The following is an 18,582-nucleotide window of genomic DNA, read 5'->3' on the forward strand; positions in this document are numbered from 1 at the left end:
ACTTAAACTGCATGGTATTTATCTCTCAGATTTTTATAAGAGACAACACATCCCCAGAGGTTTCAGGATCCGTAATATACCAACTATTGGCCGGAACAACATCGAATTCTGTAAAAAGTGGTGCCAAATTTTGAATAAGTGCTCTATGGACCTTATTCTCTTGGTGATTGAAGAGGTGAGCAAAAACCTTAAAGTTGTTCACACTGATATATCCGCTTTTGAATCTGCACATTTACCAACATTGACACGTGATAAGGAACACAAGTGGGTTGAAAAACTGCAGAATCAACTCTCACAATTCACCACTGATCTTCATAAATTTAAAAAACAGAAAGTTAACACTGTTACAGGTGATTATCAGAATAGAAGGGTTTACAGGTGGTTAACGGGTGGGGAAACACGCCCTACTGGGAATACCACACGCTTTTCAAATTTTCGCACAGATCCTTCACCTTATACATCTTCCACTGACTCAGACACCCCAGCTAGGGGCCGTGGATATAGAAGGGGGAGACATCAAACCTCCTCTAATAGTCCCACTGTACACATCTCAGGTCCCTCCCCTCCCCTTTTTTTAGGAACACGCACAGGGGGCGCCCCAATAAGAGAAGGGGGGGGAGTAAGCACCCGTTCAACAAGAGGCAAAAAAACAGTGGAACAGGTAGTATTTAATCTAAGTTCACATACACTCACAGATTCAGAATTGAGTCTACTATCAAAACGATTGTCCTTTGTCCCCACACATAGGACACAAACTTTAGACACCATGATTGATCTACATAGGTTCCAACGTACTTTGAAATTAAAGGAACATTTCCGTACCCCGATCACATCTGCACGGCCCTTTAAACCACCCAGCCAATATGAACCACCTAATACACCCAAATCCATAGAAGCCTTCACAAGACTCCTTATTGATGAGACACAGAAATACTCACATGTACCTGGGCACCCTAATTTAACTAGATCTGAAAGGGAAGCTATGCGAAGTTTGGCTCAAAATCCAAACATCATTATCAGACCTGCGGATAAGGGGGGTGGAGTGGTGATTTTGGATTACTCAAATTATAGACAAGAGATTCTGAATCAACTGGCGGACACAGGCACCTATAGAAAATTGGACAAGGATCCTACATGGATCTTTAAAAGACAGATTGATGCATCACTTAATTTGGGCCTCACTAGTGGATTTATAGACATGGATGTGTTTAATTTCCTCACAAACAGACATCCCATTTGTCCCATTCTATACACCCTACCAAAGATCCACAAAAATCTAACCTCCCCCCCGGGTAGACCCATTGTGAGTGCTAGGGGTTCCTTGCTACAACCTCTGTCCATGTACATTGATCACTTTCTCCAACCTATTGTCAAAGGGACACATACATATATCAGAGACACAGGTGACCTCCTGCACAAATTACAACAACTCTATCCCTGCCACCTGATACTAAACTCGCTACGATGGATGTCTCGTCACTTTACACAGTGATACCTACCAATGAAGGCATAGCTAACATTAAGAATCATCTTGCGACTCATCTGGATAACAACAGACCACCTACTGAATTTCTTGTTGAACTATTGACACATTGCCTGACACGGAATTACTTTAAATTTGAACACTCATATTACTTGCAGATCAGTGGCACCAGTATGGGCTCGAATGTGGCACCATCTTTTGCCAATCTTTTTATGGCCCAGTATGAACAAACTTTTATTCTACCTGTCTATGGTAAATATATCTATAGAATGTTTCGATTTATCGACGATCTGTTCTTACTGTGGACGGGCACATCCACCCAATTTTGGTCTATGATTAAAGACCTGAACTCTCTTTCCACAACTATACGCTTCACAGCGCATTTTGATCCAATCACCATCTCATTTCTGGATCTGGAATTGAGCATAACAGGATCTACCCTTACCACGACAACATATAGGAAGGAAACCGATCGTAACACGCTGCTACACTCCTCATCTTGCCATCCACCACATATTCTTCAAAGTATTCCGTATTCACAGATGGTACGCATGGTGAGAAATAATTCGGATCCACTGAAACTACAACATCAACTGGATGAACTGGAGACACGATTTATCCAAAGAGGCTACAACCCAAAGTTATTAGAAACAGCAAGGAACAAAGTAACACCCCTTACCCAAGCCTCGGTACTTGGAACAGGGGATAGGATATTGAGGACATCAGAGGAGAGACTCACTTTTTTGACAACCTTTGCTTCGGACAAAAAAACCCTCATTGAAGCAATCTTCTATCATTGGTCCGTTCTTGAGAAAGACCGTTGCCTACCACCCATTTTCAGACACCCACCCCGGATTGCCTATAGGAGAGGACGCAGTTTGAGGGACATTCTAGTAAAAACTGATCCTGGTCACTGCTACCAATCCACTACCCCCAACACCTGGCTTTCTTCTACCCGGGTGGGATGTTTCAGGTGCCCGAGTTGCACTACTTGTAATGCCCTAATTTCAGGGTCCACGTTTAACCACCCTCACACGGGCCAACAGATACGAATCCAGCATAGATTAACCTGCACTTCAAAGTACATTGATTACTTTATTAAATGCCCTTGTGGTCTTATGTACATTGGGAAAACTGTTACCACATTTAGGGACCGGATGGCTAATCACCGATCAGCAATACGAGCGGCTTTGGAATCTGGGGAAGCAAGCACACCAGTGGCTTCACATTTTCTTATTCATAAACACACATTGGCCAGCTTACGATGCATGGCTATTGATCACATTCCACCCTTGATTCGCGGAGGTGATCGGGACAAACTTCTGTTACAGAGAGAACTCCAATGGATGCATCGACTCAATACTATCAGTTCCCATGGCTTGAACGAACTTGTATCCTATTCTGCATTCTACCTTTAGTTCAATAACTATTTAAGTGTTTTCATATTTCACAGTGCCTCTTCGGATTAGCATTATGAATACCAATACAGTATGATTCTATATATGATAATATCAAGTTTGCCCTGGTCTAATTAGCTGTTATTTGCACTATACGGTGTTTGAAGATGTATCTAGCAGCCTGAAAAATGTTGTGCATAACTAAACTACAAAATAAGATAGATGTACCTTATTTGGATTTTTGAAACATTGTCCATACATGATCGACCATACACTTTATTTGTCTGTTACATAGTTGTTACTTTCTGTTTCTTTTTCTCTCTCTGTCTGAAGGTCCTTACTACACGGGTATATTCTCTAGTCTACAAATGTTTGGTGTCCTATCAAAAATTTTTTTCTTCGGCTTTATACTTGAGTTGATTACCTGAAAATAACACACTACTGAGGGGTAGACGGTTTTTATTTTTCATTTTTTATTTTGTTATTATTTTTGTTGCTTTTTCTTTACTTTTTTTCCTTACCAAAACAGCAATAAACAGCTTAAACATGTTAATACCATATTTCCTTGTGATGAGTATGCCCCTTCTCCGGTCCTTTATGCACCCCTCCATCTGAGTTATGCCGAGGTTTAGTGACTGATGTGCTCCATTTGACACAGTTACGATCAACTTGAGTTTGAATTGCCTAAACATGGGAAGCTGACTATTGGTCTGGGGGTCTTGTGTGTGTCATGTTGATAAACTATGACCCACCGGGATCCCTTATCCTATTGGTGCTCCCTGTCTGAGATGGTCACTTCCTGCAATGGAATACACGATCAGAATATTTTCCACTTAATATACAGTGGTAAGATCGTGGGCCTTACTATTCTCTGGCTATGAGAAGGTGTATCCGTCCAGCACTGGCATTGTTAAGAAACTCGCAGACAGTGAGTGAGCGGGACGGTCACCATGGTAACCTGGCACACAGATCTACATTGGAGGCATGGTGCCGATCGGGGTGAGAGTACTTATAGATCTCCAACGTTCAGCTAAATTAGCACTCTGCGTTGACTACTTACTCCCGAAGGGTAGCGATTGCATGGCTTGGCACAGTATTACAATAGTTAGCGTTACTAGATCACCATGGCAACGCGCTCTTACGCGGGACAGCTCAGCACTTCTATATTTTGCCCTATAAGTATCCCTGTATAACTACTTTCCAGTGCCATTGACATTAAGAAGCTGTAGACTGCCCCTGCGATATCCATCGTGATCCTTTTCTTTTTGTTTTTATTGACACATAACCATATCCGGCACCCACAGAGTGTGAGTTACAGTTCAACTCCACGGTATAGCCGTCTGCATCTGGACTTTTATTTCACTTATCTGTCCTTCTCTCTCTTGATTTTCTACCTATAGCTTTAGCTATGTTTGTTCTCTACACAATATACATGAATTTTGTATTATAAATTTGTATATATGTTTGTATTTGGGTTTATACACAAGGGACTGGTGATTGGTCTGACACACAATGACGTCATGAACTACAGTTTGGCGCCAAACTTGGTTTAAGAGTGGGTTTGTAATTTGTTTGTTCACTTTGAGAAGGCTGTGGATGCGGCCGAAACGTTAGTTTGACGTGTTTTCCATCAAATAAATATTTCTTTATTTTATACTAAGTCCTGTGAGTGCGGCATCTATTTTGGACTATATATATATATATATATATATATATATATATAAAATGAGTCTGATGTCACTAATTAAGACTCCTAGAATCAGAAAAAATCAAGGCATTGGGCACACCTTCCAGTTTCTCCACTGGGCCGCATTAATCTATTTAAGATGATTATCCTGCCAAAGTTCCTCTATATATTCAGACAGACACCTAACAAAATTCCCTCTAGGGTTTTTCTTAGGATTAGATCCCTAATAATCCAATTGTACTGGAACTCCTCAACTCCAAAAATTAGCTTAAAGAAACAGCAATTGCCTATAGATGTGGGAGGCCAAGCTGCCCCCAACATTTTATCTACTACCTAGCGGCAAAACTAACCACAGCATGGTGGTGGGCATCCTCAAACCCAAACAACCCAGCAACACGCCTGGAAGAACAAGTTATAGGTTCATGTGAAGAACTCTTAATTTATTCCCTAGGCCACAGAACCACTGCTCAAGTTATACTCCCCTGTGGTGCAATCCCAAATTAACACACTTGGCAATGATTCCAGACCCACATCTTTGAGCTTCCTTTATTATAAAATATGTAAAAGATATGTCACAATTCAGTTCTATTGGACTTTAACACACTTAAGTACACATATGAACTTCCCAACAATAATAAGATTACTTCTTATTTATAAAATAAGACACTTGTAACACAACAGGTGTAGGGAAAATGTATTTTATTCAACTGTACAGAAACAGCATACATTTGTTATGTTTGATTAATGTTTGTTTATTTTGGAAAACTGAAAACAATCATTCTACTTTATTGTAAGACATGCAACTTTCTTGTATTGTATCGCTTAGGAATACCAAACACATGTACTAACATTGAATACCTTAATAAAACCAAGAAATAAAAAGTATACCATGAAAATCGTGACAGTATCCCTTTAATGAGTTCATTTAACATATTCTATTATATGCAGTTAATTAGCTAAAACCAAGAACCAAGTCATGGCTAAGGCTAATTTTTTAACATAAATGTAAAATATGCCAGCAGTCTTCTTAAAGGAGAAGGAAAAGCTAAGTCACTTGGGGGTTAGGCACCCCCAAGTGACTTTAATCGCTTATCTAGTACCCCAGGCTGGTGCCCCTGTTCTGAGAAAACCGCACCAGCCCGGGGTACCTGCAGCGCTTCTTTCATCCTTGTTCACTCTGCCGGCAAAATCCCTGGGCCGGCACATGCACAGTAGAGTGAAAAGCCGACTTTTTTGTTAAAGTTCGGATTTTCACTCTACTGCACTTGCGCAAGCGCGAACACGGAAGAGGAAGCGCTCGGCTACAGGTAAAAGGTAGGCGATTCAAGTTGTGTAGGGGTGCCTAACATTTTGGCATCCTCAAGTGACTTAGCCTTTCCTTCTCTTTTAACCTTTTTACTGCCAACGACGTATGGGATACGTCGTGGCAGTAAAAGGGCTTAAATGCCAACGACATGTCCCATATGTCGTTGGCATTTAAAGTCTTCTCTCTGCAGCAGCGGCATGTGACGCCGCTGCAGAGAGTTTCTAGCGATGACAGCCTCCCTGGGCAACGAGCCAGGGGGGCTGTCATGAGGGTCCTGCGATCGCATTGCGTCTGCTGCTTCCCCCCAATGCCGCTGCCCACTGCAGCCTGGAGGACTTTGAGGCGATCTGGTGCTTCAGGACAGGAAAGGTGTTTGTTTTACTTACATATATTTACACACACTTACAGCACACAATTTAGCAGTTTTTTTTTTTTATTTTTTTTCATTTTTCACACTTTTATACACTTATTTACACTCATACACATTTACACACTGTCACACAACTTTTACACATGTACACACATGTGTACACAAACACACAGCGTGACTATTGGATCAGATATTCTGACCACTAATTACACTGTCATGTGACTTATTTTGTTGTTTCACTGATTTGCACAATTTTTGTGGTTTTATCACATTTTATCCCTGTATAAGTGTTCCTAATCTGTTTTTAGCGTAGCTTTGCCAGGTGTAACTTTGGTGTACAAAAATAACTTTACCTATTTTGAATTCATCAGAATGTGTACTTTCCAAAAATATATGGTTTCTGGGGGTCTCTGTATAGTTGGGGGGGGGGTTACTGCACATAATACGCTGACAGGGGGCTCTGTGTGCAAAAGCTGAGTTGGCAGGCGAGAAATCCATATGCGCTATTTTCATTTTGGGGTCAGTACATACCGCAGACTTTGTTATATCTATGCATATTGGGCATCAAACTGTTCAGTAGACCTTAGGTATTCCTATTTGGGGTGACTTGCCTTTGTGCGCAAGAAATTGTGTGAGATAAATGCGGCAAATTGCAACATTTTTAGGCGATTTTCTGAAATGTCGTAAAAACCAATAACTTTAGGAAAGCTCTGCAGATTGGTACTTTGGTGTAGAAAGGACTCTTTACCCATGTTGGATTTGTCAGAATTTGTACTTTCCAAAAATATATGGTTTTATGGGGGTCTCTGTATAGTTAGGGGAAGTTTCGGCACATAATACACTGACAGGGGGCTCTGTGTGCAAAAGCTGAGCTGGCAGGCGAGAAATCCTTATGCGCTATTTTCATTTTGGGTTCAGTACATACAGCAGACTTTGGTATATCTATGCATATGGGGCATCAAACTGTTCAGTAGACCTTAGGTGTTCCTATTGGGGGTGATTTGCCTTTATCTGATCTTTATCAAGAAATTGTGAGAGATAAATGCGGCAAATTGCAACATTTTTATGCGATTTTCTAAATGTCATATAAATCTGCAAACTTAGGAAAGCTTTACAGCTTGGTACTTTGGAGCAAAAGTAAATGTTTACACATCCCCCCGAATCTATAATGGGTACTTTCCAAAAATATATGGCTTTCTGGGGTGAGTGTACTTTTTTGTAGCATTATCCCACATAAAGGATGTAAATGTGTTGATTTTGCAGGAGCTGAAATGATAGATCTTATGGGGGTATGTTCCCATTGGGGCCCCTACATGCCACATACTTAGGTAAACCTATACATATTGGGCATCAAACTGTTCAGTGGACCCCTGGCGTTCAAGTTTTATCTTGGTACCTAACACTATGTGGGAGATAAGATGCTGCAAAGTGGAAGCTTTGAGGGGATTTTTGGAAATGTCATCAAAATTGCTAACTTTACAAAAGCTGTGTGGCTTGGTACTTTGGAGTAGAAAGATATGGGTACCCATTTTAGATTCGGGGGAATGTGTACTTTCCAAAAATATATGACTTTCTTGGGTGAGCGTACTTTTTACTAGCTTTATCCCACATATAATGATGTAAATGTGTTGATTTTGCTGGAGCTGAAATAACAGAAATGATTGATCATATGGGGGTATGTTCACATTGGGGCCCCTATATGCCACATACAAATAAACCTATACATATTGGGCATCAAACTGTTCAGTGGACCCCTGGCGTTCATATTTAGGGTGTTTTATTTGGTTACTTTATGACCTGTAGGAGATAAGATACTATAGACTGGAAGCTTTGAAGCGATTTTTAAAAAAAAATCACAAATTTTGATAAAAACCAATAACTTTAGGAAAGCATTGTGACTTGATAGTTTGGAGTAGACAGACAGTTGTGCCTATTCTGTATTCCCCAGAATCTGTTCTTTCCAAAAAAATTCTGGGATAAACCTTCTGTTAGTGGAATTTTTGTCCTTGAAATCTAAAGTATGCAGCTTTCTGAAGCAGTGCTTTGGAAATTTGGTAGGGTACTGCTGGGAGTTTTTGACCTATACAAGTGAGAAATCTCCATAAAACTATATATATTTGGTATTGGCACGTTCAGGAGACATGGGACTTTCCAAATCAGTTGTATATTCGTGCATTTTTGCATTTTTAGAAATTTAGAAGCCTATATCTTGTTACAGAATTGGAATTACACAAAAATTCTACCATATTTTGAAAGCTTAGGTTGTTCTGAAAAAAAGTTATATTGTTTTCCTGGGTAAACTAAAAGTCCGGCAATACAAGTTCCGCTTTTACCAAAATGGCTGGCAGTAAAAGGGTTAATAAACTGATAGGACATATTCTAATAGCATCTTCTTAATGAAGATGAATTCCTGTTGAACAGTTCCTTCTCATTAAATGAACAAAATAATCCTAGTAGTCTGTAACTTGATGGATTTTCTAAGATAAAATACATTGTATTCTGCAACATGCAGTAAAATTGTTTTCATGTTCTCCTTCCAGCTATCAGAAGGAGTACAGTGAGTTCAAGCGCCAACAGCTGGAGTTAGATGATGATTTAAAGAGTGTGGAGAATCAGATGAGATATGCTCAGATCCAGTTGGACAAGCTTAAAAAGACCAATGTCTTCAATGCCACTTTTCATATCTGGTACATTGAAATATGGAATAATTTGTAAATGTAAACCTATCTGCTGGATTCCTGTATAATACGTTTTCAAAGGTATTTTGAGCTGTCTGCCACAAGTAATAACAAAATCTCTTTGCTCGCAATAGGCATAGCGGGCAGTTTGGCACAATTAACAACTTTCGTCTCGGCCGTCTGCCTAGTGTGCCAGTGGAATGGAATGAGATTAATGCAGCCTGGGGCCAGACTGTTCTACTGCTTCATGCACTAGCCAATAAGATGGGGCTGCAGTTCCAGAGGTGAGATATCATCTAATAGCATAATAACCTGTGCTAATGCTCATACAGTGCCTTTTTTTTTTTTTTAGAATTATCAACCTGGAGTAGTGAATATTAATAGGTCTTTTTCCACTGCAGGTACCGGTTAATGCCATTTGGAAACCATTCCTATTTAGAGTCTCTTACAGACAAGTCTAAGGTAGGGGATATATTTAATAGTGTTTGCACAGCCCTAAGAATAGACTATTTTAATTAACTATCCAAACTTTTAAAGAAGCTGGTACAGGTATTGGACCTGTTATCCAGAATGCTCGGGACCTGGGCTTTTCTGTAATTTGGATCTCCATACCTTAAAGGAACAGTAACACCAAAAAATGAAAGTGTATAAATGTAATTACAATATAATGTACTATTGCCCTGCATTGCTACAACTGGTGTGTTTGCCTCAGAAAGACTACAGTAGTTTATATAAGTAAGCTGCTGTGTAGCCACGGGGCAGCCATTCAAAGGAGAAAAGGTACAGGTTACTTAGCAGATAACAGATAAACCCCCATTATATGGGGCTTATCTACTAGTTATCTGCTATGTAACCTGTGCCTTTTCTCCTTTTTTCCAGCTTGAATGGCTGCCCCCATGGCTACACAGCAGCTTATTTATATAGTAGCTTTTCTGTAACAAAAACACCAGTTTTTTGCAGAGCAACAGCACATTATATTTTAATTACTTTAAAAAACTTAAATTTTTTGATGTTACTGTTCCTTTAAGTCTGTTAAAAATCATTTAAATATTGAATGAAACCAATAGGATTGTTTTTGCCTCCAATAAGGATTAATAATATCTTAGTTAGGATCAAGCACAAGGTACTGCTTTATAATTACAGAGAAAAAGGAAATCATTTGTAAAAATTAGAATTATTTGTCTATAATGGAGTCTATGGGAGATGGCCTTTCCATAATTCGGAACTTTTTGGATAATGCGTTTCCTGGGATCCCATACCTGAACAGTCATTGCTGGTTTTATTCAGGTCTTGATTGACTGTTCCAAAGTGCAGCAAAGGAAACACAGTTTAAAAAAAACATCCTGGACAGGGTGGAGAGCAGCAATAGTTGTCCTTTTTAGCCACAATAAATTTTGAATAAAGCATCTAATTTCAAATGCTCTATAATTAATATACCACACATAGGAGAGAATGTGTGATGCTGTAAACTAGGTTCTTGAGTCCCAGGTTCACAAGTTTTGTAAAGCAGACCTAGCTAAAAAACATTTTAAGAAAGGCAGCTTATTGTCGATACCTAGAGTTCTTTTATTTCTGTATACGCTTGATGCTTCTTCACCTGCTGCAAAATGCCATGCTACAGAGAGTACACCCTGTGTGCCATATGCCTTAGATGATATCTTTTATTGCCTTTTATGCCCAATTTCTAAGGATGTTGTCACATAATAATAATGGAAGTAGTAAGGACTAGTTTTTGTAGAAACGTATGCTTTAATGATATGGGCATTACAATAGAGGTGGCACATGCGAACAATGCTGCGTAGAAGGTGGAACTGATGGGTGCACTGAATCAAGCAGAATTGCTCAAAATCTTAGACTTGCTGATCCCAGGCAAGATTGTAATCCTTTCTATTCCCTTGTTAGGAATTGCCCCTGTACTGTTCAGGTGGTTTGCGGTTCTTCTGGGACAACAAGTTTGACCATGCCATGGTAGCGTTCCTGGACTGTGTGCAGCAGTTTAAGGAGGAGGTCGAGAAAGGGGACACTGGTTTCTGCTTACCTTACAGGTTGGTAAAGTTGTGAAAACTGACTGACCCTGACCAAACATTATGCACCACTTAGAATCTCTTGTTTTTTGCATAATGCAAAACAGAAATCTTTTATTTATGGAATGCTGCATTGTTTTGATTACTACCCAAAAGATTTTTTGTTAGATCTGCCCTTTTTATGGTTGTGCCCTACAAGGCAGTATGTGACCTTCATTACAGCCATCCTTTCCTTTTTAGTCCTCTATACCCCTGAGCAGAACAGTTCAAATTAGGGTCACCTTAAACCAAATATATATAAGTTCCATAAACAAAGGTGCTTGTAAATAATAAAACATTTTGTGCAACATGGCTTTGCACAGATTTGTCCTGTTGTTTTTAGTGTTCTCCTTTTCTCTGATCAGGATGGATGTAGAAAAAGGAAAAATTGAAGACACGGGAGGAAGTGGAGGTTCCTACTCCATCAAGACACAGTTCAACTCTGAGGAACAGTGGACCAAGGCCCTAAAATTTATGCTGACAAATCTTAAATGGGGACTGGCCTGGGTTTCCTCTCAGTTCTACAATAAATGACACATCATTTGGTTGTTGGCTAAACATCTGTGTGTGTTGTGTTTGCAGTCACATGGAGAAGAGTCTGCCATTCTGAAGGGTAAGCTGAACCCCTTTTATTGCCAGAGGCTGGCCCTGCTGGCATTGTAGGGTTAATGTAGGTTAGTATATCACCATTTTTCCACCAAAGCAAGCCTGTTTTCACAACTGTTTTAAATCAACTTACAAGTATCCCTTGTATCAGTCATGTTACGTTTATGGAGGCGTCAGTTGAGGTGGTTTACTTAAAAAAATAGTAAAGTCATAATTCAAGCTTTTCATTTTGCATGAAATTAACTTCAGTTTTCCCTATTGAAGCAAATAGGGAGATTACCTTCCCAACAGTACACTGCACGAGACAATGGTTGCTGGACTTTTGCATTTGAAGTAGGGATGTGCCAAATCCAGGATTTCATTCGAGCAGAATGTGGGCACTTTTTTGCAGGGTTTGGCTGAATCCTAGGAGTTCAGCCAAAATTAATCCCAACCTTTATCATACAACTGTAAAGCTCTGGCCAACTACATGAACTGAAAACTGAATCCAAAAATTGTTGCTTCTGTGGGTCCCCTAATATGTTAACCCTATAATATGTGTAAAAGAAGAAAAAAATAGCTATATCTATGTAATTTGAATAGAAAGATTTGTATTGTATATTTAATGCATCTGTGCACTGAAAACACTGAAATAAAGGTTATTTTGGAAGCCATAAATACGTTGATTGTGTGAATTTTGTTGTTGCGGTTTTCTCGAGGGAATGTAACATAATGAAACATGACATGCACCTAAAGTGTAAATAAAAATAAGCGAGGGTTTGTGTACCTGTGTGTGTGTATATGTAGCGATACATGGGGTGTGGATTGATGCATGTGTGTGCATATGTATACATACATAGGTGTGTAGGTAAATACAGTGGCTTGCAAAAGTATTCAGCCCCCTTGAACTTTTCCACATTTTGTCACATTACAGCCACAAACATGGATCAATTTTATTGGAATTCCACGTGAAAGACCAATACAAAGTGGTGTACACGTGAGAAATGGAACGAAAATCATACATGATTCCAAACATTTTTTACAAATAAATAACTGCAAAGTGGGGTGTGCGTAATTATTCAGCCCCCTGAGTCAATACTTTGTAGAAGCACCTTTTGCTGCAATTACAGCTGCCAGGCTTTTAGGGTATGTCTCTACCAGCTTTGCACATCTAAGAGACTGAAATCCTTGCCCATTCTTCTTTGCAAAACAGCTCCTGCTCTGTCAGATTAGATGGACAGCGTTTGTGAACAGCAGTTTTCAGATCTTGCCACAGATTCTCGATTGGATTTAGATCTGGACTTTGACTGGGCCATTCTAACACATGGATATGTTTTGTTTTAAACCATTCCATTGTTGCCCTGGCTTTATGTTTAGGGTCGTTGTCCTGCTGGAAGGTGAACCTCCGCCCCAGTCTCAAGTCTTTTGCAGACTCCAAGAGGTTTTCTTCCAAGATTGCCCTGTATTTGGCTCCATCCATCTTCCCATCAACTCTGACCAGCTTCCCTGTCCCTGCTGAAGAGAAGCACCCCCAGAGCATGATGCTGCCACCACCATATTTGACAGTGGGGATGGTGTGTTCAGAGTGATGTGCAGTGTTAGTTTTCCGCCACACATAGCGTTTTGCATTTTGGCCAAAAAGTTCAATTTTGGTCTCATCTGACCAGAGCACCTTCTTCCACATGTTTGCTGTGTCCCCCACACGGCTTGTGGCAAACGGGACTTCTTATGGTTTTCTGTTAACAATGGCTTTCTTCTTGCCACTCTTCCATAAAGGCCAACTTTGTGCAGTGCACGACTAATAGTTGTCCTATGGACAGATTCCCCCACCTGAGCTGTAGATCTCTGCAGCTCCCCCAGAGTCACCATGGGCCTCTTGGCTGCATTTCTGATCAGCGCTCTCCTTGTTCGGCCTGTGAGTTTAGGTGGACGGCCTTGTCTTGGTAGGTTTACAGTTGTAATGTGTAATGGATTTGGAAACCAGATTACAATACCCCTAAGTCTCAATGAGAAGTCGAGGGCCTTATTCAGGCTGTCCTCAAAACCTTAAACTTAGAGCGCTCAGCCTCCTCCTGATCATTGTGTCCAGCTTTTCTCAGACTTATCCTTTCCCTCAGGAATGCATTGACCTTTGGTCCTTACTTCCATCAGTAGATCCTCCGATGTCCACGCTATCCAAGACCACCACCATTCCTGTGGTGAATGCGGCGGTCTTCAAGGATCTAGTAGATAAAAGACTGGAGGGCTTCTGCAAGGCTATCTTCTGGTGCTGCCTTCAGACCAATTTTTGCCACTGAGTGGGTCTCCGAGGCTATGGAGGTGTGGATCGAACAGGTGGCCTAGCTACTAGGGTCAGAGGATCCATCTACGGATCTTCTGCTTTCCCAGATAGCGGACGCCAGTGTTTATCTTTGTGATGCAGCCATGCAGCCAAGCTGGTGCCCAAGGTGTCGGCCCAATCCATAGCTGCACAGCGTTTTCTCTGGCTTAAGATATGTTCGGCAGACCTAACCTCCAAATGATCTCGTTAGTTTACCCTTTGTCAGAAACATACTCTTTGGAGCTGAATTAGATAAGATTACAGCTCAGGCGACAGGAGGCAAGAGCATCAAGCCTCAATCCCCAGGTATTCCTCTCCCTGCTCCAGAAGTGGGGGCCTTTCCCAAGTGGACATAATTATCGTTACAACCACAAGCTCCCTCCCCCTTGTACGTGTTTCCACCACTTGCACTACTACCCAGAGTCCTAAACAAGATCAAGCAGGAGGGCTCAATGTCCATTCTGGTGGCCCCTTATTAGCCAAGGCGACAATGGTTTGCGGACATTGTATCCATGGCAACAGACGAACCTCTACACCTACCATTGCACGACTACCTCCTATCTCAGGGACCAAACACCCGTCCAAATTTACAGTGGCTGGCTTTAACGGCATGGCTCTTTAAGCCCTATAACTAACCAGGACAGGGGTTCCAACGGAAGCAATCCCCACCCTGCTACGCCCCCCTTAAACCAATCTCAGCCAGGATTTACCACCAAGTGTGGCATACCTTTATTGCTTGGTGCAAATCCTCAGACAGGGGCTCTCCCACTTTCAGAGAGGGCCAAATCCTTTCCTTCCTGCAGGAGGGAATGGAAAAAGGCTTATCTTTGAGTTCACTCAAGATGCAAGTCTCCGCACTATCCATCCTTCTAGCCTCTCAACCTTATAGGGGGGTGACCAGTAGGTCGTCTAGGTACGGTATCACCTTCAGTCCTTGGATTCTGAGATGTGACAGGGCCGTTGCTATGACCTTAGTGAAGATGTGTTACGCTAAGGTCAGGCCAAATGGTAGTGCAGCAAATTGCCAGTGGTCTCCTGCTGAAGAAGTGGAGAAACCTGTGATAGTTTGGGTGGATAGGAACATGTAAATAGGTGTCCTTTATGTCTACCACCGACACTGTAACAGACTGGATAGAGTCCATCTTGAAATGGCACTTGCGGCTAAAGCCTTTTAGGGCCTTGAGGTCTAGAACCGGACGGAAAGAACCATCCCTCTTCGGTACGATAAATAGGTTGGAATAAAAAAAAACCCTTCTTCTATTTGAAGGAGGTACTGGTATGATGACTCATGAATAAGATAGGGGAGCTACCTTGTCGTATAAGGTGATTTTTCTGTTGGCGATCACCTAGGCCAGGTGAGTTTCTGAACTGGCTGCTCTGTCCTGCAGGTCGCCATTTCTAATTTTGCACAAGGACAAGGCAGTCCTTTGGCTGCTCCCTGACTTCTTAACCAAAGTAGTTTCCGAATTCCGCTTAAAACAAGAGATCTTTGTGCCACCCTTCTCTCCGTAGCCTTGTCATCCCAGAAAACAGAAATTCCACAACCTTGATCTAGTTAGGGCCCTGCGTGTCTACCCAGGAATTCCGCAAGTCAGACATGCTTTTTGTTCTGCCACATGGTCCAAAGAGGGGCCAGGAGGCTTCCAAGGACTCCTTGGCCAGGTGGATTCAATCCACCATCATCACAGCATATGCAATTAAGGGAAAACTGCCCTTCCAGGTACGTGTTGTGATGGCAGATTCTTTTAATGCCTTTAGAGGACAAGGAAAGGCTAAGTCACTTGGGGGTGCCAAAATGTTAGGCACCCCGAAGTGACTTTAATCGCTTACCTTGTACCCCGGGCTGGTGCCCGTTAGGAGAAAATTGCACCAGCCTGGGGTACCTGTAGCCAGTGCTTCCTCCCTCCCTATTCGCGCTGCTGGCAAATGTCTGGGACAATCGCATGCGCAGTAGAGTGAAAAGCCGACTTTATAGTTAAAGTTCGGCTTTTTCACTCTACTGCGCATGCGTGCACACGCGAAGGAGGAAGGAGGAAGCGATCACAACTACCCAGGGCTGGTGCTGTTCTCTCTGTTTGTCAAGTTTTGAATGATTTTCTTTTCCAAAAAATGTGTTTAAATCACAGTATTGCTTTATAGTAGTCATTAATACAGCAATAAAATTGGCTAGTTTCATTCAAATTTGAATAAAAACAATATGTAGCAAGTTTGTAGATTAATTTTTTATTAATGGTGGCTTAACCACCATTTTTTGATTACTGATAAACCTCTGCTGCTTTCTAGGAGAGACATTGAGGTAACATTGGAGATAATTACATTTTTTCTACTATGTATGCTTTGGTAACACAGCAGTGCCAATGGAATGTTTCAGTATGGCAGATGATATGTCAAAAAGGCTGTTCACTGTAATTCCTGTTACGCAGTGTAAATGATCCAGAACCTTCATGAGAAAAATCATTATGTACAAGCAGAACGTGGCAAATAGTTACCTTTTCTAAAATAGTCTCAACTTCCCTTCAGCTTTAGGCATTTCTCTGCCAGCAAAAATACCCTGTGGAAAAACTGCCCCATGTGCCATTAGCCTCAATTAGCTTGTACAGTAAAGATTATATAGATAAACAAATACAGTGTGCACTTGTAAATAATGGTACACTGACTTCTATGAACAATAACTCTACATTATACAGTGAAGGGCAGAAGAAGTGGCACCCAAAATACATTAAATACAGTGAAGGACAGAAGTAGTAGCAGCAGTATTGGGGGAGAAATTAAGGAACATAAACATTGATATCCGCTTGGTCTCATGGATTATGGATTATTTGACCTGTCGTCCTCAATATGTCCGACTACAGAACTGTGTGTCTGAGACCCTGATCTGTAGTACGGGAGTTCCCCAGGGGACCGTACTGTCTCCGTTTCTTTTTACACTTTATACATCCGACTTTAGATATAACTCGGAGTCATGCCATCTGCAGAAGTTTTCTGATGACTCTGTGGTTGTTGGGTGTATAAAGGAGGGTGATACCTCTGAGTACCAGTCTGTTGTGGATGACTTTGTTTCTTGGTGTGAGTGTAATTACTTACAACTGAACATCAGTAAAACCAGGGAGATGGTTGTAGATTTTGGGAGAAGCAAGATTCATGTGACTCCTATATCTGTTAAGGGGGAAATAGTGGATATGGTTTCTGATTATAAATATCTGGGAGTCCACTTGGACAGTAAACTTGATTGGTCACTTAATACAATGGCACTTTATAAAAAAGGACAGAGTCGGTTGTATTTTTTGCAGAGGCTCAGGTCCTTTAACGTCTGTAGCATTATGCTACGGATGTTTTATGAAACCGTTGTGGCGAGTGTCATTTTTTACGCGGTGGTCTGTTGGGGTGGTAATATTAAGGTATCGGACAAGAACAAACTGGATAAGCTTATTAAAAAGGCCGGATCTGTGCTAGGCATGGAGCTTGACTCGGTGGATGCAATAGCTAAGAGAAGGATTTTATGTAAAGTACAATCCATTGTGAATAATCCCTCTCACCCGCTATATAGTGTTTTTGCTGAGCAGAAGAGTAGTTTTAGCCAGAGACTAATTACTTTTAGGTGCTCTACAGAGCGACATAGGAGATCTTTTCTCCCTACGGCTATAAAAATTTATAATTCCTCTCTCTCTGTATTTCATACACATATATAATACCCATAAGTGGTTGTTTGTAGGTTGGTATTTATTGTTTTATGAAGGTTTTTAGGTATTTATTATCTGTGTAATATGTTTTTGGAAGGGTTTGTTTAAATTTATATATCTTTGGTAATTGGGAGCACCTGTAACCAAGCATAAACAATTTCCCTTTGGGATTAATAAAGTTTTTTGAATCTTGAATCTTGAAAATACATTAAATACATTAGAGTAAAAGGCAGTGGGAACTTTAGGCAGAGGCAGGCAATGATTTCTGATACCCCAAAACCCCTTTTGAAAGTTCAGAATCAGGCACAATACACAAAAAATGGCTGTGTACATACCAGTATTACAAAACAACATATTTGTTGGTCCAAGAATAAATTATATGCAGTGTAAAAAGTGTAAGCTGGTCATAAAAACCTACACCAAAAAAATCACAACAGAATCCCTTTAAAGCTACAGTGGCTTGCAAAAGTATTCGGCCCCCTTGAACTTTTCCACATTTTGTCACATTACAGCCACAAACATGAATCAATTTTATTGGAATTCCACGTGAAAGACCAATACAAAGTGGTGTACACGTGAGAAGTGGAACGAAAATCACACATGATTCCAAACATTTTTTACAAATAAATAACTGCAAAGTGAGGTGTGCGTAATTATTCAGCCCCCTGAGTCAATACTTTGTAGAACCACCTTTTGCTGCAATTACAGCTGCCAGTCTTTTAGGGTATGTCTCTACCAGCTTTGCACATCTACAGACTGAAATCCTTGCCCATTCTTCTTTGCAAAACAGCTCCAGCTCAGTCAGATTAGATGGACAGCGTTTGTGAACAGCAGTTTTCAGATCTTGCCACAGATTCTCGATTGGATTTAGATCTGGACTTTGACTGGGCCATTCTAACACATGGATATGTTTTGTTTTAAACCATTCCATTGTTGCCCTGGCTTTATGTTTAGGGTCGTTGTCCTGCAGGAAGGTGAACCTCTGCCCCAGTCTCAAGTCTTTTGCAGACTCC

General features: G+C 40.9%; 1 protein-coding gene across 1 annotated transcript in view; it reads left to right on the forward strand.

The window, feature by feature from the left end:
- Positions 1 to 12,135, forward strand: part of becn1 (beclin 1, autophagy related) — a 38,499-nt gene extending 26,364 nt beyond the window's left edge. The window contains exons 8-12 of the mRNA NM_001033940.2: positions 8,784 to 8,930; positions 9,056 to 9,205; positions 9,323 to 9,383; positions 10,824 to 10,966; positions 11,350 to 12,135. Coding sequence (NP_001029112.1) covers positions 8,784 to 8,930; positions 9,056 to 9,205; positions 9,323 to 9,383; positions 10,824 to 10,966; positions 11,350 to 11,518 — 670 coding nt within the window. The 3' untranslated portion in view covers positions 11,519 to 12,135. The remainder of the gene's footprint in view (positions 1 to 8,783; positions 8,931 to 9,055; positions 9,206 to 9,322; positions 9,384 to 10,823; positions 10,967 to 11,349) is intronic.
- Positions 12,136 to 18,582: the final 6,447 nt, after the last annotated feature.

The sequence above is a fragment of the Xenopus tropicalis genome, chromosome 10 (genome assembly GCF_000004195.4).
Source record: "Xenopus tropicalis strain Nigerian chromosome 10, UCB_Xtro_10.0, whole genome shotgun sequence".
NCBI lineage: Eukaryota > Metazoa > Chordata > Amphibia > Anura > Pipidae > Xenopus > Xenopus tropicalis.